General features: G+C 40.4%; 1 protein-coding gene across 2 annotated transcripts in view; it reads right to left on the bottom strand.

Annotated features, from left to right (window-relative positions):
* The window catches only part of KCNK10 (potassium two pore domain channel subfamily K member 10), a 65,353-nt gene that overhangs the window by 20,923 nt on the left and 22,772 nt on the right, over positions 1-21,658 (bottom strand). Inside the window, exons 3-6 of one of the 2 annotated variants that reach the window (XM_065063739.1) lie at positions 20,533-20,764; positions 19,420-19,748; positions 9,933-10,050; positions 6,576-6,736 (exon numbers count right to left, since the gene is read on the bottom strand). In XM_065063739.1, coding sequence (XP_064919811.1) covers positions 6,576-6,736; positions 9,933-10,050; positions 19,420-19,641 — 501 coding nt within the window. In that variant the 5' untranslated portion in view covers positions 19,642-19,748; positions 20,533-20,764. The remainder of the gene's footprint in view (positions 1-6,575; positions 6,737-9,932; positions 10,051-19,419; positions 19,749-20,532; positions 20,765-21,658) is intronic. The other variant, XM_005506157.3, reaches the window with a different exon arrangement.

The following is a 21,658-nucleotide window of genomic DNA, read 5'->3' as shown; positions in this document are numbered from 1 at the left end:
GTATAATAACACAGGTTTGATGTGCACCAAGGGAAAGAAGAGGAGGAGAGAGAGACAGCAGACAGATAACAGAGAAAATGGATAGGCAGAGGGGAAACAAAGAAAAAAGACTGTATTTTTAAGTATTCCTCCTCTGCACCACTACTCTCTCATATGAAGTTTCTTTCGCAGGATCTGCTTTCCACTCATTTTCAGACAAGGAATCTGTAAAGACAATTCCTGTTATTTGTATAGTAACAAAAGAGACCAGAGAAGACAAAAATCTCTAAAAATAAGTTGAATCTTTAAGAGAAAGAGTAGCTAGGGTAGATCAGATGTATTCAGAAAGACAAACAACTAAGTTTAGGAAAGGTAGAGCTTTGGCAGTTGCTAAAATAAAGCTTTCCACCAGCTAAGTGGGACTTATCTTACTTCTGCCCCTGCCCCAGCCTCTAATTAAGAACAACTTTTCCTAGGACTGTATCAAAGTTAAGATAATGCCTACTGCTTTCTTTCAGAAAAAAATAAAAAAAGGTGTATGTCATTTTCATAACACTTACATGTCTCTCAGATCTAAAGCAAAGAATTTCTCACGAGATCAACGGCCAAACAGGTTCTCTAAGCGGACAACATGAAAGACAGGTAGCAGATGTCTGTTCTGGCAATTCCCTCGTTCAGTGGAGTTGTTTACAGAGGTATTGCATTTCTGCACCAAGCAGTGTCAATTCTTGAGAGCTGAGCTCCAGGGGCACAGCCATGCCACCGGCCATGTCTCTGCCTGCTTGCTCACATCCCCGTATTGCCATGCACACCCTACCAGCTGTGTTGCCAGACCTGACCTCAGCATCACACTGTAAGCCAGAGGAGTAGAACCAGTAACCAAGTCCAGGAACTGCTCACAGTGGCTTCACCTTAGAAGCCAGAAAATCCTGGAGTGCCCTCAGAAGCATGTTGTGTGAAAGCTGAATGCCTGCATCTGTTCTGAACTGCAAGATGAGGGAAAAGCTGTCAGATCATGCTTATGCCGTCAACTTCCGGTGAGAATGTAAACACTCATTACAAAGTTTGAATAAAGACTATCTGAATCTAGCTTATACTTAATTCACACTAATGACAGATCCTGCATTCTGTAACTCTGCACTCTGCCTATGGAGTGCTTTCCTTTCTGTCTTTAGATGTTCGCAGTCTCTGTGCATACAGAGCAAGCCAAAAGAATGGAGCTTGTTTTGCTGTTTTATTATAGAAACAGTCTCAAGTTGTTCATAGGATCCCTTTCATGTGTGAGATAACAATTCTACTTTTATGGTTTTAAGTCACCTTGGAATGCATATTTCATTTCTGTAGTGTCTGGAAAGCTTTGCCAGGTGAAAATAATTTGTAAGAATTATCAGCTTTTAAAGTAGATTTAGAGTGCATACATGGTTTTCTAAGATGGGCTTGGATAACTGATCCATTACTGAACTCAGATATTGAATGCCTGTGACCAGTGCATATAGTGAATCTGGTGACCCTGTATATATCCATTTTCTGGGGAATCACACTTGTATGGATGTGAGAACAGACTAGTAGTCAGGTTCTGCCCAGATTACTGAAGATGGCACATACAGGAATCATCAGTAGCTGAGTAGGTAGGGCTTGTGTGGGGGATGCTTTGGTTTACGTCTCTGACCTGGTTGATGTTCACTTACTTGTACTACACACAATTACTCCAGTAGGACAAATGGCACAATAGCCAATGCATGGTGTTTGGGATACCTCCTCATATCCCAGGCAGCATCACTCTGCCAGTGATTCCCTTTCCTAATACAATACATGAAAAGTTAGTGTTTTTACAAAGCCTTATGTTGCAATTAAATACTTCCAGTCCTACTTAGTCACAAATGAATAGCTGTTTCCCTGCTTATCTACACGCAGAAATAGGGGCAGCACTTTGGATTACAAGATGAGCAGTGGTATGTGTCCAGCTCTTCTGCTGAAATATTTTGTCAATACAGTGGGTAGTGTGTATTTGATACAAACAGATCTCTTTCCCCCTTTACAGAGTTCAGACTGTTCTTAAAATTGCCACAGAGTGCGTGGGCTGATCACTGCAATAGATAAAGGAGGCATTCTCAGGCTCTAATTTGTGCTGCTAATTAATGCAGGTTCGGTGGGGCTCCACACAGGTCATGTCAGAGACAGCAGAAATGCACTAGCACAACTCCTCTGGGAAGAACCCTCCTTTCATCTTCCCAGCTATGCCGGGGGATGCCGGGGGCAAGCTGTCCCTCACCTGGTGTGGACTCGTGCTTAGCTATGCTGCTGAGTGGAGCATGAGACCTGTTAAGGACATGAGTTGGGTGAAAAGACCGCTGTGCCAACAGAGACTCCTTCCTCCCCTTCCTGGCTGCCAGTGTATGCAGACTGCCTCTTACCTAGCTCCAAAAATGATCCTAACCACAATGCAAGATCCAGTTGCCTTCAAATCCCATCCACCCGTACAGATGGTGAAAAGGTTGCAAGGATTTCAGGAACTTTCTGCTGTTCTGACACCAGCCACGTAACATCCCTAAGAGTGAACAGGATAAACAGAGGCAACTGGAGACAGGCAGAAGCAGAGTGTTAAAGCATATGCATATGGAAACTTGATATACTATGTCGCAGACTCATGCAAAGTTTCTTTCCATTCCCTTCCCCAAGAGTACAAGCTGGACTGTCCCAAATTGCACTTGAGGACCCACTAGAAGGCAAATAATACAGGTAGCTAATGAATGCCGTCTTAGAGACTCAGCTACAAGGCCCGTGGGGGCAGACCTAGCAGTGACTTTCATTTCTGTTAATTGCTGCTCAAAATGGGATAACAAGAATTGCATGCGATATTCATGGTGCAAATGCACAACGGAACTGTGTGATGGTAAAATTATATTTTGGTTTTCAACCCCTTTGCTGACAGTCTTCCTTCCTTTTGTAATTGCTGCTAAGTTTTGCAGAGTTATTTTGAGAGAATCATGCATAATAATCCCAGGTCCCTTTGTGAGTAGTGAAATTTGATACCATGCCTGTATGAATATAGTAGGATTTCTTTCCTCAAACTCAAAAATATGCATTATTTTGCATTGCCAACATTGGATTTCATTTATCATCTTATCACCCTTTTGCAGCTTCCATTTTTGCTATCTTGAAACATCTACGGATGTAATTTGCTCTTTCACCTACATACTCATCTTGTCGGAACCATTGTAGGCCATCCCTATCAAAACAGTAAGACCCCAGAAGGACTTGAGTAGAATCACACTGATAATGCTACCATCTATTCCTAATCTCCATTCACCCTTTAAGCACATACTAATGTGTGACACTTTCTCTCTTACCTCATCAGAGTTTAATTTCCTTATAGTCTTTGATGACAAAACCTGTCAAAAGCTTTCTGGAAATTCAATTTGTTATATCACTAAATGATTGATACACACTCAATGACCCCTTAGCTAACTCCACAAGATTTGTAAGGCATACCACACCACCTTGTATTTTATTACCTCTGTCAGTGTCTTTTTAGCCTACATTTGTTCCTTTTATTTTCCTCCTAACTGTTCTAATTTTTATGTCCTCTGTATAAAGGTTGTAGCAGGTTGCTTACACCCACAAACATACTGAATTTGAGTTTATTATGGAGACAGTTACAAAGTAAGAAACAAGAGTTACACATTGAACTAAATTTTTTTTACTGCTTAAGATTAAATAAAAAATTATTACTTGATTTTTGGATTCTCTGATTAAGTCCAAACATTTATGGAGTCTAACAATGTAAACACAATGTGATAGTTATTTATGTAGTTACTAAAATTATTATTAAATTCTGCATGAGAAAGTATATATCATGTATAATGTATTAATGAACACTTATAATATGTCAAATATTATGTAAATAATCGTATAAAGTGAAACCACTGATACTAAGACTAGCTACTACAATGCATGTAAACTGTAAACTATATCATGAATATTTCAAACAGCTGAACCTCATTACTAGGAACATTGAAGGAAATTATGTATAACCTCATCAACCAAATCACAAAAAAATGTACACAATGGATTTATGAGAATCAAAATAAAAGGAGTAAACCTATATCTTGGCTAAACAAGAGGACCACAGATCTCTAAATTGCTTTGGAAGCTGATAAAAGGCCAAGAGGGAAAAGAAACAATTTAGATTGTTACAAACAACAAGCAACTGCATAAATTCAAGAAAAAGAAGGAATCCTTTAAACACCAAAAGAACTCTGATTACGTGACAAAGGGCTATAATCTGTATGAAACAGTATGAGCATTCATTTAAGAACCTTAAAATATTTCAAGTAGAACATGTTTTATTTTATACATAAACTATCATATTGACAGGCTAAGCCTGAGATACTCCCTATGGCTGGTCTGGGACACTTCACAGTAATTAGGTTGAGAGAGGTTCTCCTCCCCATCTACTCTGCCCTGGTGAGACCGCATCTGGAATATTGTGCCCAGTTCTGGGCCCCTCAGTTCCAGAAGGACAGGGAACTGCTGGAGAGAGTCCAGCGCAGGGCAACAAAGATGACGAAGGGAGTGGAGCATCTCCCGTGTGAGGAAAGGCTGAGGGAGCTGGGGCTCTTTAGCTTGGAGGAGACTGAGGGGTGACCTCATTAATGTTTATAAATATGTAAAGGGTGAGTGTCACGAGGATGGAGCCAGGCTCTTCTCAGTGACAATCAATGGTAGGACAAGGGATAATGTGTGCAAACTGGAACACAAGAGGTTCCATTTAAACATGAGAAGAAACTTCTTCACAGTGAGGGTATCAGAACACTGGAACAGGCTGCCCAGGGAGTGGTGGAGTCTCCTTCTCTGGAGACATTCAAAACCCGCCTGGACGCATTCCTGTGTAACCTCATCTAAGTGTTCCTGCTCCAGCAGGGGGATTGGTCTAGATGCTCTTTTGAGTCCCCTTCCAATCCCTAACATTCTGTGATTCTGTGAATCAAAGAGAAATTGCTCATATTCCAGTCTAATACTCAATTACTTATTTTCAAAAAACAGTTACAAGTAATTTGCTCTCATCTGTGCGAATGTTTTAGAAAGAGATGCCTATTAGACTAACCAGCTTGGACAGCTTCTCATCCATTCCATCCCTAGGAAGACTTATCCCCAGTTATGCCACCTCTGGGAGAACCTCACACAGGTCACTTCTGGAAGTTCTGCTTCAAAGAGAATCCCTGAAGTGAACCATTGGCATATTAGCAAAAAGCATTTGCCAGGTCTGTGGCACTGCTTGTGAAGAATTGCTTACAGGCTCAAAAATGGAGAGTACTGGCAACATGAGGTGAAATGACACATGGGGACACCTCTACAAAAATCTAGTGCAGGAGGTACACATGGTAGGTAGGGCAGGTAAATACCATGAAGATGATTCCAGTAAGTGGCCTGTCCTGGTTTTGTTAAAAACAAGTTTCTCTTTTAGTGAATTTGCCTGTCAGCTAAAGCCTTCATATTAGCTGCATTTTCCTGGAAAACCGGATACATGTTTTGGTAAACATAGCAATGGAATGCGAAGTTATTGATAAGCATGTATGGACATCTCACGAGAGGGGCAACAAGAAACAGGTGACCAAGACACTGACCAACAGAGTATAACATCCCATTCACATGAATACTTCATATCAAAGTGGGAGATCACAAGGATCTCATCCTTTTTTCCTTATGGCCAACATTAGGAGAGGACCTTGCTAGTCATCCCTGCGAACTGGGGCCTAGTGACAGACTGAATCCAGCTCCGGCTGGCTGGAGAGTCCAGTCCAGGATTTTGGTTGCCAGCTATGCAGTTGCTGGGACTTTCAAGATTGGTTTTGTATATTTTGTATTATTTTCTCTATTCTTATTAGTAGCATTAGTAAAACATTGTTAATTTTTCCAACTCTCTTCTCTCTGTCCTTCTTTCCCTCCCGATCCCTGTCCTTAGTGGGAACGGGGGAGAGGGAGGGGCTGGTAGGGAAGAGGTGGGGGAGAAGTTAACAATACATTTGCCACGACTTTATTGTCACCCCGCAATCAAAACCTCGACATGGCCTTATGCAAGTTTTTGCTGCTGTAGGTCTACTCGAACACATCAGTCCTGTCACAGTGAAGGTAAATCACTCAGCCATCTCTCTTCCCAAGTTCACATTCACTCCAGTAATGCCTCTTTCCAAGTCTTTTACACTTTATTAGTAACACAATCAGGACCTACTCTGGATACCTTTTCCTCCTGTTCTACTATCTTCTCTCTGTTTTCAGTGAATGGACATATATGTCCAAAGCAACCTGAAGGCTGTTTTGCAACCAGTCTTTGTAAGCAACCCAACTTAGGATATACATTCTCCAGAGATAGCCTCAAGAGGGAAATTCAGAGCTTGATCTATAATCCCTGCAATCACCATGTAGAGAAGCCTATTTCACTTCATTGACTAGAGGCCCCTAAGAAGACTAAGCATCATCTCAACTAGGCATGTCAGTATTCCACGGTGCCGAACATGTAAAAAGGACTGCGGACAACAGCAACAGCATTAAAAGCAAGTTATACAACACAAGCAGAAAATTGACAGTGAGCTTACTCTGAAAACTTTTTCCACCCTTGCGATACCCTTCCCAAAGATTGTTCCAAGTTGGTCTCCAACCCCAGCCAGCAAGAAGCCAAACAGTGGAATCCCGAAGATGGCATACAAGATGCAGAAAACCTTGCCTCCGACAGTGCTTGGGGCTATGTTCCCATACCCTGAGGAGAAAAAACATTGTCAGAACCTATACAGGACTTTTTAGAAAAACTAAGGGGTTTAGAAGTACTGGTGCTCCTGCAGGCATATCTTTTTTCCACATGTAATTCCTATTTCCAGACTTTCCATGGCATGATGTCATTTCCTAGGCAAGCTAGTCCCTGCAATTTGGTTCTTCTTGCAGCCTCAGTTACCCATATTTTTTATAGATTCAGATCCTAACTAAAGTTGTTGTTTGATTAATTAACCTGGCTTGATTTTTCACGGCACAAAAATCCCCCGTGCTGGCCTGGTGCCTGCACGCTGCTGCTCTTCTTGGGCTGTGCCAGTGACCTCCTGATGGGAGCATGGTTCACCTGACAAGGCTCATTTTCAGTGGGTAGCTCCTAATTTCCTCAGCCTCTCATCACACCGACTAGTCACACTGTGAACACCAAACTGTACCCACATTCTGTGAATCTGGCCTTGAACTATTTATTCAGTTCCTCCTTCAATTTGGCAAAAAAAAGAGCCTAACATTTATATTTCATAAGTGTTTTCAATATCTTTTAGAAATGAAGTTTTTAAGTCTTCTCTCTGACGATCCTACTCCATTTATATTTAAAGGCATTGCTGATCCTGTAATAAAGGCACATAGATGCCTGCCTTCCACCCTCTGTTAGGGTAACTTGGGGCTGTCAAACTGATCACAGATTCTGATCAAGACGTCTAACCAACTGTACATTCTGACAGAAAACTCTTATTTTGTCCCAAGCATGCCTGGGCATGTTTGGTGTCAATTCCCAACCTTGTAACTCCATATAAAATATTGGGAATACCCGATACTGGCAGAAAAGGCCTAATTATCAGCACAGGGCATTTAAAAGATGGACTCAGAGGTCTACCATGGACAGTAGATCTTCTGTTAACTATTCAAAAATACTGTAGTCCTCTTTACCGTGATGTTTCTATAGCTAGAGAGCAAATAAGCAGCAGATCAGGCAATCTAGGGAGAGGGAGATGCATGAGCAATGGGGCCTTTGCACCTTGCAAAGTAGCAGGAATCTTGTTTGGAGAACTCCTCTGGGGTATTCTTAAAAGCCTAACATACTGATGACTGCACAGGACAGCTCTCCACCTGTCCTATGCAGTCATCTACATGTAGTCACCCGTGTTTGTTCAGATACCTCTTCCCTTCCCTGCACCACCTGTGTGAATTTAACTGTAGGAATGTATGCAGAGCACTATGACTGGCAGCCATGGTAATGCTGTTAAAATGTTAATGTTAAAAAGAAGAAACAAGAATTGTGGTAGTAACATTTACACCTTTTCATTTCAGTTAAGGTATCTTTACTGAAATGTTATAGAGATTTGTATTTTGACTATACACAATTTCACAACCCTGTCTCCCTCCCAGCCCACAGTCCTTTTCATGGTTGCACCCATGATCCCAGATTTCTCCTCAAAGTCCAAGTAAATCCAGGCTCCACAGGCCAGTGGACTGAGGTTGACTAGGCAATCTGCGGAGTGTCTGTGTAGCCCTAACAGAGCTCTGGTGGATAAAATAAAATCTTTTTCATGCCCATACACAACACGAAGACTTTATGCAGTGTATGAAAATCTAATTCATGGAGAATTTAAAGCAAATATGGGCAGAAATCCAAGTTCTTTTCAATAAGTTATTTAAGTAGCAGATGTCAATGAATATGCCTACATAAACTATGCCTACATAGTGGCATTTATTTTAATGAGTAATTTAAAAGCTTGTAACTTGGGTTTACTGAGTAAACAAATATTAAGGGAGGGTTTTCTTACATTTGATTTAGAAATGATCTCTTTTTCTCCGCCCCCTGGTTTTATGCTACCATTGAAAGTAGATGGTAATATATATGGAGGAAAACAGAGGGGAGTACGCTCTATACAATCTCTCCTTCGCCCACACACAGAAAAGGCAGAGCCAAAGGCACAGACTCCACTGTTTGAAATGATCACCACAGCAAGACTTGTAACTGCCGCAGGATCTTGTTGTTGTTGTTGTTGTATTACCTGCATAAAGAAGTTGCAGAATTGTCAGATTCTCACACTTTAATGAAGGAGTTATGTGACTGTGAGATTATTTGTTTATATAGTCACCAGGGTCTGCATCACAATTGTAATACAAAAAAGCAATTTATCCCATATTTAAATGAGAATAATATTCAAAGGCAATGCAAATAAAAAACAACAATTTGCCAGTGATTTCCAAATAATCAGATCTCTTGACCGCTAACCATGACAGCACTGAAATCCAGCTTATAATTATCAAACCACTGTATAATTATCAGCAGATTAACTTCATCATCAATGTTATCAGTTTATCATTTTTTACCCCTGAGACCATGTTTTGAAATCCCAGCTGCCTGGAAAAACTTCAAGAGAAGAACTGGCTCACAGAGAAAAGGATAAAAACCTCAGCATATCTAAGGAGAGAATTCAGAGATCAAGAGACTAAGTACATTGGACATGATGTATAGGGGGGACAGATGATAAGGGCCTGAATAATGGAATTACTAAAATTAGTGATTCAAGAAAAATAAATGGAGCCATTCAGTATACCCTTCATCTAATACAGAGAAATGTGTAAATATTTCAAGGCCATAAGTTCTAGAATAGAAAAAAAAATTGTGGAATTCTTTCCAAATATTAGTATGAAAACAAGGAAGAATTTTTCAAGGAAGAATATTTACATGAAAATATTTCCAGTTACAAGCAGTAGCGTACAAGAAGAATTACTTATATTAGACTTAAGAGCATAACCCAAAAGTAACTGATGCACTTAGGAAGAAAGTTACCCTTATGGGTAAATAATCTATAATATTTAAATCCAAATTCCCAGTGACTGGGGAACAGCTATTTCATTGGGTACTGCTGCTTGGGTTTTTTTACTGAAAATTAGGACCAACTGTATCTACATCAAGAACAGGGTTATAAAGCCTTTAGCCACATCAGTGCTACTTGTTTTCAATTCAGCATTGCTATTCTACCCTGATTACGTAAACAGCTTCTGATATTTACCCAGAGGATCAATGCCCTTGAGACATACCGGAGGCATGACTTCTGACAATTGAGAGAAATACAGTTCAGCCACTTTATTTCTTTGTGATCTACCCTCCTCAAATTTATTTTGTAACCCTGGCCTCAATGTGACTATGTATTTTAAAAGATAAACGATACACATACCTATTGTTGTGATGACTGTTCCAGCAAAGAAAAAGGCACTTCCGAGGTCCCAATGACTGCTGTTGTTAGAAGAATTTCCTATGGGACTGACTCCCGCATTATCAGCATCAATAGCATGCTGCAAAGAAAGAGACAACAAATCAGCCTTATGCACACCTTACCATATCCTACACAAGTCAGCATAGGCTCCAAAGGCAAATTTTCCAGAGAACTTAGATTTAAAATTTTGATACCTGCTGAAATGATAGTAGCATCCTCCGTACACAAGAGCTGAATATATGACTGAACTAAACAGCTATTAAGGTGGAAGAAAGATACAACACATAGACAAATGATGAAAGATACAAAGGAATTGCGAAGTAGAGGACCGACACCACAGAGATCCATTAATATCATTCTTGCAGCAATAACTGCCAAAGGAAAAATTCCCCAATAGGTACAGCTGATGTTAGAAGCAGCAAGAAGGGTGGTAAATACAAATAATGTTTGTGAAGCCAACTGAAGCTAGTCCGCCAAGGATTTTAATTCCCAGACAATTAATAATTGATGAAGTTATTTATATTTTATGCTAACTAAAGAAAAAAAAAAGATATATCTATATATCCCATTTGAAATTAACAAATGGGATAGCTATGGAAACACCATCAAACAGCTTTGTGATCAGCTAGGACTTCCCAGTTCCCACACTGGACATGGTCACTTGTCCACAAATGTACCATGGTACAGAGACTTATAGCTAGTGCTTGAATGAACTAAAGAAGATAAGAGAACCTGAGGTAGCTGTACTGCTTCCAGGTCACCGTCTTATGTCTCACACGGCACTGGACCAAACCAGGCACACATACCAGTCAGCTGCAAGTTTTCTTGGGAATTTCTAAAAATGCACCATATTTCATCATGGGGACACGTGTTTGCCTTTCATTGCAGCCTCACAGTCCAAAGGAAGATAGAGCTAAACACATTAGCTTCCAAAGCTCAGAAATAAATCTCTTATCATCATCTGGCACATCCCACTGCAAAGGAACCAAGCTTCTCTCTGACTTTCACCATTTCCACCTCTTTGCTTTTCTCCCATTCTTTTCCCACCTCGCTTCTTGTTACTGTTATCATGCTACTCATGCTGTTGCCAGATCTTCTCCTTCTCTCTCACTCAGATGTTTGCTTCTCCTCCTAAATATTGCCACCAGCCTTTAGGCTTGTTTATTTCAGTTAACTTATTGCCAGGTTCAACAAGAGAGGCAAAGTGCTGCTTTTTACATCCTATCTTTCTCAGACTTATTCAACACAGAATTCCCACCTATCAATCTAAGTTCATTTAGACTTTTCCAATTTTTTTAACCACTTGTCTTTTCCTTCTGACTCTTATGAACCATGAATTGTTTCTCTGTGACTTTTAACTTCATCTTTTCCTATACAGTTCATATACAAAGCAAGGTTAATCATCCTATTTTACCATTGCCCAGCTTCTAATCTGATCCTGCATATGATTTCTCTCCCGATCATCTCTCTAACCTCGTATTTTCTTGTGCTTTTAGCATTGACTTTTAAATTCATGAATTTAACACCTCTTCCATCCCTGGCTTTCATGATACACTTTTCTCCTCATTCACCTCTTCCCTCTGATGGCTCATTTATCACATTTTTTCTTTTTCTTCCCCTTCCATCTTGCACTTTTCCTCCCTTATTTTTGCCTGTATTTCCAATTGACTTCATCATCACAAATGTTCCTTTACCACTTTTTTCCCTTGGGCTAGTTTCTGCTAATCTGCTCCACAGTTACTAGTTATTCATCACATTGCCCCACAAAAAGGGAAAGGAGTGAGGAGAAGAGGCACAGTGGCAAGAACAGAGGCTGGGTGTATATAAGGAAATTGGTACGCTACAGCCTGTTTTAATGGCAGCGCTGCTACATGCCAGGCTCAGTTGATCATGAAATTACAACATGAGCAAACTGCAGACCGGACTGGTGTGGGCAGAAAGCCAGGGTTCCTCAGCACCCATCAATCACTGCAGAAACAGGGATATAGAGAGAAGTGTTGAGGACCAAGCCCTTTGAAAGGGCTTCTGTACTAGTTGTTGGCATATTACAGGTGGTGTGAAAGCAGAGATCATTTTTTTTTGTTTATCCAGAGGAGCATAAATCAGTAAAACAGACAGGTTGCTTGTTTAAATAGGCCATGACACACTGTCAGCTACCCCAGCATGGTACTTCTGCCAAGGAATGCTGCTTGCCTTTCCCATGAGTGTGTGAATGTCAGCGAGCTAATTACAACACTTTAATCACATTTGACTTTCCACAGTTTAGCAAGTCTGTTAGGGCCAGGCACTAACCCCTGAAGTGAAGGATCATCCCGTTGCCTTAGGTAGCTTTGAGATTCTCAGGTTCCCTTCATATCCAGAACAAATTAATTTTTTCTTTAAAGCCTGACTGACATCATTCATATATAAATATCCAACTATCCCAATGCTATAACTTAACACATAGCATTTTGCGTACAGTGACAGAGGACAGAAAGGGAGCAGGTCGAGGAGAGCAGCCCTGTAGTTAGCAGCACTTAAATACGCAATTGTGTAAAGGATGCCTTACCACCACCGCCCCAGATGTATCCTGCTAGATGAAAACTGACACAAAACTCAAAGAATGACACTATCAATGGCAAGACTCCCCTAGTTCACACAGATCATGAAATTTTATTTTTTCCCATCTGAAACTTTAGATAGGCTTTGCAGCATGACCTGAAGAGCTGCTTATTCAGGTTATCTTGGAGTTGGGAAAGAACTAATTTCCAGAGTGCTAACTGCTGTGTTGGCAAACCCTTCACATTTATTACATTTTAAACTAGTAGTTTCAGGTATTTTCACATTTGAAGTATCGTCAAAAGTAACAGGCCACCAAAGTATCCATAGCTGTTTCACTTTTACTCCTTTCCTAATCCCTTCTTTTCAAGAGGAGTTACATAGTGAACAACTTTTTAATTTTTTTTTTATTTAAAAAGCATTCTTCTTTAATGAACAATTATGATTCTGTGGTAATTTATATTTTGAATGCCAGATACACAAGGAATGTAATAACTTGGAATATCTCAAAGGACTGAAATGGTCTTTCTTTCTGTTCAAGTAATGGTCATAAAGCCAGCATGCAGGTGGGAGTGAAGGAAATGACAAAACTACCAAAGTAAACCTAAGTACTTAATTTAAAAACAAACAGACAAACAACAACCACCAACAACAACAACTCACTGGATTTCTGATCACAAATTTCAGTTTGCTTTCCTCAGCCCCTCTGGTATCGGTACACTACAGTCAAAGAATTGCAGAATGATTAGGGTTGGAAGGGACCTGGAGATCACCTAGTCCAACCCAGCTGCTAAGGCAGGATCACAGAAAGTCCCTCTGTAACCAAGAGGACCTGCTCTGGTAAATCTGCATGGCACTGAAGGCAAACTGCACAGAAAGCAAGCCCAGCATATGAAGAGATACTGGGACAACTGAGTCCTATATTCCCAAAGGAAGTGTGATCCAGACTCCATCCCCACCTGGAATAGGATTTACCAGCTCCACCTGTCAATATGCAGGCAGAAATATTTAAAGGCCATGAGGCATGGACCAACCTTGGGCTGTGTGGTTGTCAATGTATAGGATTCAGAGTCCGAAGAAGGGTATAATGAACACTAACTTGTCTCATCAGGTGTCAAGAGTTCTTCCCCACAACAGAAGATCAAAATAGTATCTCTTCTCTATGGATAAAATCAAGGATATTTTCCTTATACCAAAGAGAAACTAGTGGGGTTTCACCATCACAGTCCCTACCCCAGCAACACCATAGGAGTACTGGGCTCCAGCTCCCCCAGCCCAGCCCTGCTCAGACACAGGCTCTGCCAAGCTGGGGCCTACCCATGGGCTGATGTCCTGACCCAGCCTCGGCCTGTCCCTGTCCCCAGGGAGGTACCTGACAGTCTGGGCTGGGGGATGGCCCCAGCTGCCCCAGCCAGTCATGCTGCCTGGCTGGTGGTGGTGGGGTCTGCAGCTGACACCTCCCTGTCCCCTGGTGTGCAGGTCATCCTCACCGTGCCCCGATGCTCACATATCTGACCCTCCTGGGCACGTGAGTGAGTACATGCCAGCCTTCACTACTGTATTAGGTACCTTGTTCACTAATTAAGACAATCACATCAAGAAAAATCTAGAGTCATGCCCACATGCAGCAAGATGGCTTGGAGCTAGTGCAGCTGATGAGGAGACAGGAATCAGACCTTTTCTCATTTCTCTGTTAAGAAAGGCTTTATCTAGTTCACTTGTTCATGTTTCTTTAATTTCTCCAGTAAGATGCCAAGCATTAAGAAGACAAATCTTTTCCAAGGACAAGCATAATACCCTTCTTGAATGCTGAGCTACTCAAAGGATGCACCCCATGTGTAACCAAGGATAGGAATTTGATAAGAAAAGAAAATTCTTGTCATCTTTTTTCTAGTTCCATTAATTCCTCTCCATAGATCATGCTAATCCAATAATTATTATCTCCCTCTACAATTCTTTTCCAAGCAGATTACTATCAAGCATACAAAAGGTTGTTTCAATTGCCTTTCATGCTCAGATGTTTCTCTATTACATTTATTAAGATGCTTCTCGTTAGCAAGCAGCTTTTAAAGACTAATTCCTTAATAACTTTTCTCTATACTCCCTACTTGTCTCTTTATTCTCACCACCCCTCATACAGTGATTAAGGGATGCTCATTATAAACTCCCATTTACTCACTTTTCTACAACAGCATTTTCAAAGGACCGAGGCTAGCAACTGTTGTTCAGGTATAATAAAAATTAATAAGCTTTGAAAGCCCATCCCTTAAATATTTCTGCCTATCCCATAAAGGTCTTTAGATGATAATTAGCCAGACAGTGATCAACCTATACTTACAGTGATTTCATTGCGTGCACTGTGTCTGAGGGCAGACCTACAGCATTCAACAATGGACATGCACAGAGATCTAAGTCCACAGAGTTGAGTTCCGTGCAGAAGTCTTAGCTAGGTTCTGGGAACAACGTAGCTACAGGACAGCTGCAGACTTCTGCAGCATCCCTGGCTCAGTCTGCCTTCTACACAATTGGAGTATTCCTGGACTGAAGCTACAAACCAGGGTGTGTGCACCAACTTAGACAGGACCCAGAAGATGTGAATTATTTTTTCATATACATTTAGGGTGAATAAGGTAAAACAAAGATAGGGGTGGAAGGGAAGTTGGGACATGGAGAAGACAGCCTCCAGAGGCAAAGGAAGAAGGTTCAATAATCAGGTATTTACCATTGCTTTTCTCTACAGCCCAAATAGACTTTTCCTGTCTTAAGCAACAGGCAAGTGTCCCCCATAGTTAAATCAAAGTACTCCTTTTTTTCCTGCTCCATCAGAACTTTCTTCTAGTACATGAAAGCCATCCAAGTTCTCTTCATTTTACAAGGAAACACCCTGTAAAGACAAGCTGGCTCATGACACTAGTAAAGCCATCAAGCAGCTGAAAACTGAAACATCTTTACAGGATGTTCCCTTTCTTGCTTACCTGCAGCGGGAAAGTAGTTCAGAACACTAATCAAAAGTGCCTATTCATGGTATGAACTCTTACTAACATAATTAGCCAGTAAAGCCTGACTAGCTTATTTCCAGCTCTGCTTCCTTTTCAGCTTATAGGCTAACTCATTAGAGTTGCTGTAGTCATTAGTGGACATTGATAATACAACTTGGTTCCCAGGTGGGTGATATTTTTTTTATACTATAATCACTCACACTCCTAAATTAAACCCTGAAGGAAAAGGAAGAAGAAAGCAGCCTGCCAATAACCTAAGTAACTTCTTACAATAGTGAGCTACCCTATCTTACATCACTGTGCAGTGCTCATTACGTAAGTTTTTACTCATACACAGTTCATAGGCTACATAGACACCAAACATTAATTACTTTGCCAAAACACATTGATGGTCTTCCTGCCTGCCTCTCCTAATGACAGACAGCATCTGATCTTTCTGATAGGCATAACCTCCCCACTATGCAATCTAAGTGTGTGTTATTACCAAGGCAAGGTGACTTCTTTTTGACCCAAGCTACTAATAAGCTTATGCCATGACATACGAGAAAAAAAAGAAAAGTAATATCATGTCAGCACATGTAACTACCAATGTTATTTATGTTTTCAACTGTAGGTCCAGTCACTTGAGCCCTGCTGCCTTCTGTTATTTGTTCAAATGGCTACAATACAGCTAAATTCACTTAGAGCAACTGAAGTTTCATTGTCTTCTACCATGTTCTAGATTGCACTTCTCTCTAACTCTGAAAATTCAGCTTTAAAATTGTCAAGATAAAGCATCTGATTTTGTGATTTTCTTATTTCAGCATTTATCATTGTGCCAAGTTGTAGATCATATAAAGAATAAATAATGAACTGGCTTCACCACAACAAATGTCTTGAGAAGCAGAAATGGGCTTTAAAAATGTACGGATAAGAACTTCCACTTCAGGTGACTTTGGACAATACAGAGTGCACTTGTTATTGCTAAGAAAATATTGTCTGCCATTGTGTTAGTATTAGACAGGCCTGAGCCAAAAACTAAGAGAAAAATACAAAATTTAAAATACTTTGAATCTTCATAGGTATTTGCACTGCTTTCATCGCTTCTATAGTCTGTGAATGAACTTCACAGTCTGGACTCAGCAATTTGCACTACCAGTGCCAATATTTGCAATGAGTTATTGGAGATCAAGTTGGAAAGGATATCTCATCCACACTAAATTTTAACAGCTTCCTCATATAGTGCTGTACATCTTCCTTGTAGGTTTTTCAAAGGAGAATCCTTTGGGAGACTGAAATTTAGGCACAGGAGTAAATTTTTCCATCATTAGCCTTGTAAAGACCATGACACCCCTCTTCTCCTTAAAAGATTCTTCCAGAGCCGCCCCCCACAGCAAAAGGATACAAGCCAGTTCTTAGGTCACCCTTTTTGTACTTTTTCCATATTCTTCAAAGCACAGGGACGAATCAACATAGTCATTCTGGAGAGTACGACCCAGGTTCATCAAAAGGCCTTCAGGTAGTCAAATTACATTAATAACAAACAGCTCCCCTGGCAGTAGCCAGGTGCTGACGGCATGCAGCACAGCAGCCAGGACCCATGGAGGCTGCCACATCAGTCCAAAATCACAGTGGTAAAGGCAGATGCAGCACTTGGTGCAATGCAGAAATGTCTTGTGCCAGCCAGGGAGATTACACTTTTGAGTTCATTGACATGAAAGCATGAGAGCACAATATTAACCCCCGAATTTTATCTTTAAGCAGTGGTTCACTGTTCTTCTGTTCAAGTCAGTTACAATCAGAGTTTTCTGTATCAGCACACTCAACTACACCCCTGGAGCCAGTTTCACCTCTAGACATTTAGAAGAATCCAAAGGAACTTGTTCTTTATTGACAAATCTGTTCCAATATTTCACATCACTTGGCCTGAAGACATTCACATGCTAAGTTGCTAAACACATTTAATTTACCTTTGCAAAATGATATCCAGTTACCCAGTATAATGCCTGAGGACATACTGAAATCTCAGGAGATTATAAGATTTATTCAGAATATTTGCCTTCTAATAACACAGTATGACTGTTTTTTATTTTAGTGTCACCACTGTTGAGGTTAAAGAAGGAAAAATGTGTAATATAAACATAGCTTAGGCAAGAGAATATGGGCTATTTAAAAATCTTGGTACTGCAGTCAGTATGCAGGAGTCTACCATCCTGTTGAGGTGCTTTGCATGCTGCACCTATTACGTATTCTGCTTTCTGCTAGAAAACAAAGCATTTACATATTTTCTAATAGTTACATTCCCATCAAGGGAATATGAATTTCTTGCTTTTAGTAATTTTTAAAACTCCTTTAATTAGCCAGCACACAACCTAAGAAGCTGCGAGAAATACAGATCTTTGCAACGCTGCCATGAAACACATCTGAGCCAGTATGCTTGAACAGAATCCACCCTGCCAACCAAACATGTTCACCTGTCTTTTGCAGACAGATGAAGGATGTGATCCAAGCCAGGCCTGATCCAAAAGCTGTATAGTCACATCAGCACAATTCCGCTTCCTGAAGCAGTTTTGGCTTCCTAGCTACAGTACCGGGCTGCCCAAAGGTCTGGATACACAGCTTCTGACTCAGAACTGACCTGTCTCCTGTGAACACAGAGCACAAGCAGGGAGAGCCCACATCTATCTGCAAAGAAACAGAAAGATTTTGTTTTGCTTGGGAGAAGCAGAAGAGCGTTGCTCTCTATACACACAGGCAAGGGAGAGGAACCAGCTAAGCAATGGGGAGGGGTCTGTGGAAGATCAACTACAAGGAAACTGAACGAGTTTGGGCTAAAATCTAGGAGAATGCTTTTGCCATCACAGCAATGAGATACTGGAACAGCTTCCTAAAAGAAATACTAAGGTTATAAGTTTGATTCACTTACAGAAAGGGCTTTGTAACATGGTTGGGTAGACGGACACAAGGATCCAGGGGATAACTTCGTGTTCTTTACAGCCTGAAATCACAGGGGAGCTCTGGTATTACACCGCAGAGGGAGACACAATGTGCTCTTGGAATGCTCAGACACAAATTCAGGTCTGAAATACGAGGCTGAAGTTCGACTTTGGAATATTTTCATTAGGTATCTCACATTTCTTATCTAATCACCATTTTCTCCAGGCTAAGTTACAGGTTTTTCCATGGTATTCTCAAAGATTACTGAAGTCTCGTAAGATCCATACTTTCCTCGTGTAGAGTAAAATACAATTCTGACCTTGATAGACATTTCCTGCATGTTATTCCTCTCTCCACTGATAAGAGATATCTAGATAGAGATCACTGATACAGATATCTAGACATTTGATATTTATTTCAAAATTTATTCTAAAGCTTTGCATATTAGACTGAACTAAAAGTTCACTACTTCCTAAATGCCAATTATTTTCTATTTTTAATTGTATACTTTTGTCATCATTCATTTAACTAAGATTCACAGCAGTAAACTGTAAACTAAAGTGCCATTAAGTTCAGAATTCTTGGCTGAATATTGATTTCAAAATTCTCACCTATCATTTCTGTTGGCTGTCTGGGTTGCTGTGTTTAATTTTGGAGGAAGAATTAGACTTCATATAATTTGAACATTTGCAGAGACAGGCAAAAGTCTTGCAAATCTGTCACCTCTCACAAAAAAATGTTCTAGATTTAAAGTTCTTATTTCCTTCGCACACATTTTTCATTACTCTAGTTAAGACATTTGACATCTATTTACAATGTTCTATTTACAGTGTTTTGGAGATATAGTTTCTGTTTCCAGGGCTTCAAAATGACTGGGCAAGAGCCTGCTCTTCACATTGCCTATTGCAAGGGCTCTGAACGATTCTGTTCACCTACTCAGCTGATCAATGAACTACCAGACTTCCAAGAAATGCTGTTTTCATCACATGGCCTACCTGAATCAGTGTCTCCAGCTCCAGCTGGGTTACACAAACATGTTCTCGAAGAAAGACAGCCTTCTCTAGCGCAATCGTGTTCTTCTGCTTGCTCTCAAAGGGCTGCTCCAGGGCACGGAAGACAAGTCCTCCGGTCACCAGGTAAACCACCACCACGACAAAGATGGCCACCACTGTTTTCCACTTCATGACTGTCTGCAGACCCTTAGAAGGAGCTTCCATGGTAGCGACAACAGTGGCTCGGGGGGCAACAGAGAGTCGTGGAGCTGGGTAATGCCCGTTAGTTTTGGGCTCAGGTTCACAAGCTGGCACTGGTGAGGGAACAGCCACTGAAACACAAAGTAAAAACCCTTATTCAAAATCAAATCCCTAAGGGTATGACTTTGGTCTTCATGTACAACTTTCCTAAATACCATTTTCAAGACAATCACATAAACCATGTTATTCACATAGATGCATTTTTTTTTTTTATCTGAAAGGTTCCATATGCATTTTGTCCATCCATACACAAATCACCTCAAGGGTTTGCTTCACCCATTACCTCTAGAACTGGACAGGCCAGCTGCACAAGAGAAAATTTCAGAAGGATGCGGAAAACCATTTATCCAATAAGAACATGAACATTTTTGCTATTTAGGATATAAATTACACAAGATTGTGTTTGGTGAGGGATCCTGGCAATTATTTATGTCTTTAAATCATAATACTCATTGTATTAACAGTGTTAGGAAATTGAACTGTTAATGATCAGTAATCACCACCTGGCCTGGTATTGACGGGAAAATGTTTGGCTGTTTGGCTCGCCAACATAAGCAGGGCCATATTATCAACATAGATTCACAAAACCATCACTTCTGAAAATATTCTTAAAGCCTGAAAGCTTCACAACTTTCAGCATATGTGGTTCTTCAGCCAAAGCATACTAGATATCTGAGGTCAAAGTCACTCAAATGTCAAGCACAACAGCAAACCTCCCAGGTTTGGACTGAGACACTGTATAGCCCACGTGTCCTTAGCAGCCCATCAGAGCTAATAAGCCCTGACTTTCAGCCAGACTTATTAGCCCGACCACTGCGTAAAGCTACCAAGGCATCCAAATCAAAGATGGCTCACCTCCAAATAATTCAGGTGTCTCAGCATCACACTTCCCCACGCTCTGTTGCCAGTGTTAGCAATGGCAGGATGAGGCCGGGTTCTTCAGCATCCACTGGTATAATGGTACCACATGCAGGCTTAAAGATGCTGAATTCATTTTAAACCAAATCCATGCTGTAATCTTACCACGGTGCAGCTGTCACTGGCCTGTAATCTCTTTGAAACTGGATTGATTTATTTCATATCAGACCTACATCAGATTACAGTTAAAATACAGTCACTTTAGCTGCATTCTTGGAACTTATTCCAAAAGTGTCTTTGCTGTTTTGCTCAGAAATTAAAGCAAAAGAGTTTACAACATCTGATCAGAGTGACACCATAAACTTCATCTATACAATTTGAACATACAACATGATTATATGTTGAAGTGGACTACAACTCTTTCCCAATAGAAATAATTTTATGCTATTGAATAATTTAAGAACTCAGCTGTTTACTACAGACATGTTTTCCTAGAAGTAATACATCTCTGAAGCATTGTATCAAGGATAGAGCTTCCAGCTTAATTGCTAACCAATAAACTACAGAAATCTACAGTTGCTTTACACTTACAGTTAATATTTCTTTTCATATGTGACTTGGAGGCTCCAGATACTAAACAGATTAGAAAGGATTCAGGATCAGAGGAAAAGCCTCTGTGGCTCATTCCCTTTGTGTGTATCTCAGTTTTGCAACACTCTGTGCTGTTTGAACATCAAAGGATCATTATGGTTCCCAACACTTATCCACCAGGATGGAGTGACATAAAACTTAAAATGATACCTTCTCTGACTTCCACATATATTTCACTTAAGTTCTAATAACTTGAAGTGACAACAGGGAGAAGAGGGACAGTATTAGAAAGAAGTCACATTTTTTGTAAAAGAGATCAATTATTTCATTCTCTAAATCTCCTGAACAGAATATTGTAATAGATAATGAGTTTCAGCACGAAATATCCAAAAAGTGTTCAGAAGAAACATAAAATAGAGAGGTTGCGTCAAGCAATTAGAACCTTCCTTCCTCTATAGGCAAATATCTTAAATCTGAGTCATGACATCTTCTTACCAAACAAAATAAATTTGAGTATTCCCAAAAGTGGCTC

Source organism: Columba livia, chromosome 5 (genome assembly GCF_036013475.1).
Source record: "Columba livia isolate bColLiv1 breed racing homer chromosome 5, bColLiv1.pat.W.v2, whole genome shotgun sequence".
Lineage (NCBI taxonomy): Eukaryota > Metazoa > Chordata > Aves > Columbiformes > Columbidae > Columba > Columba livia.
Note: the sequence above shows the minus strand (reverse complement) of the source record. Positions and strands in the feature narration are given on the sequence as shown.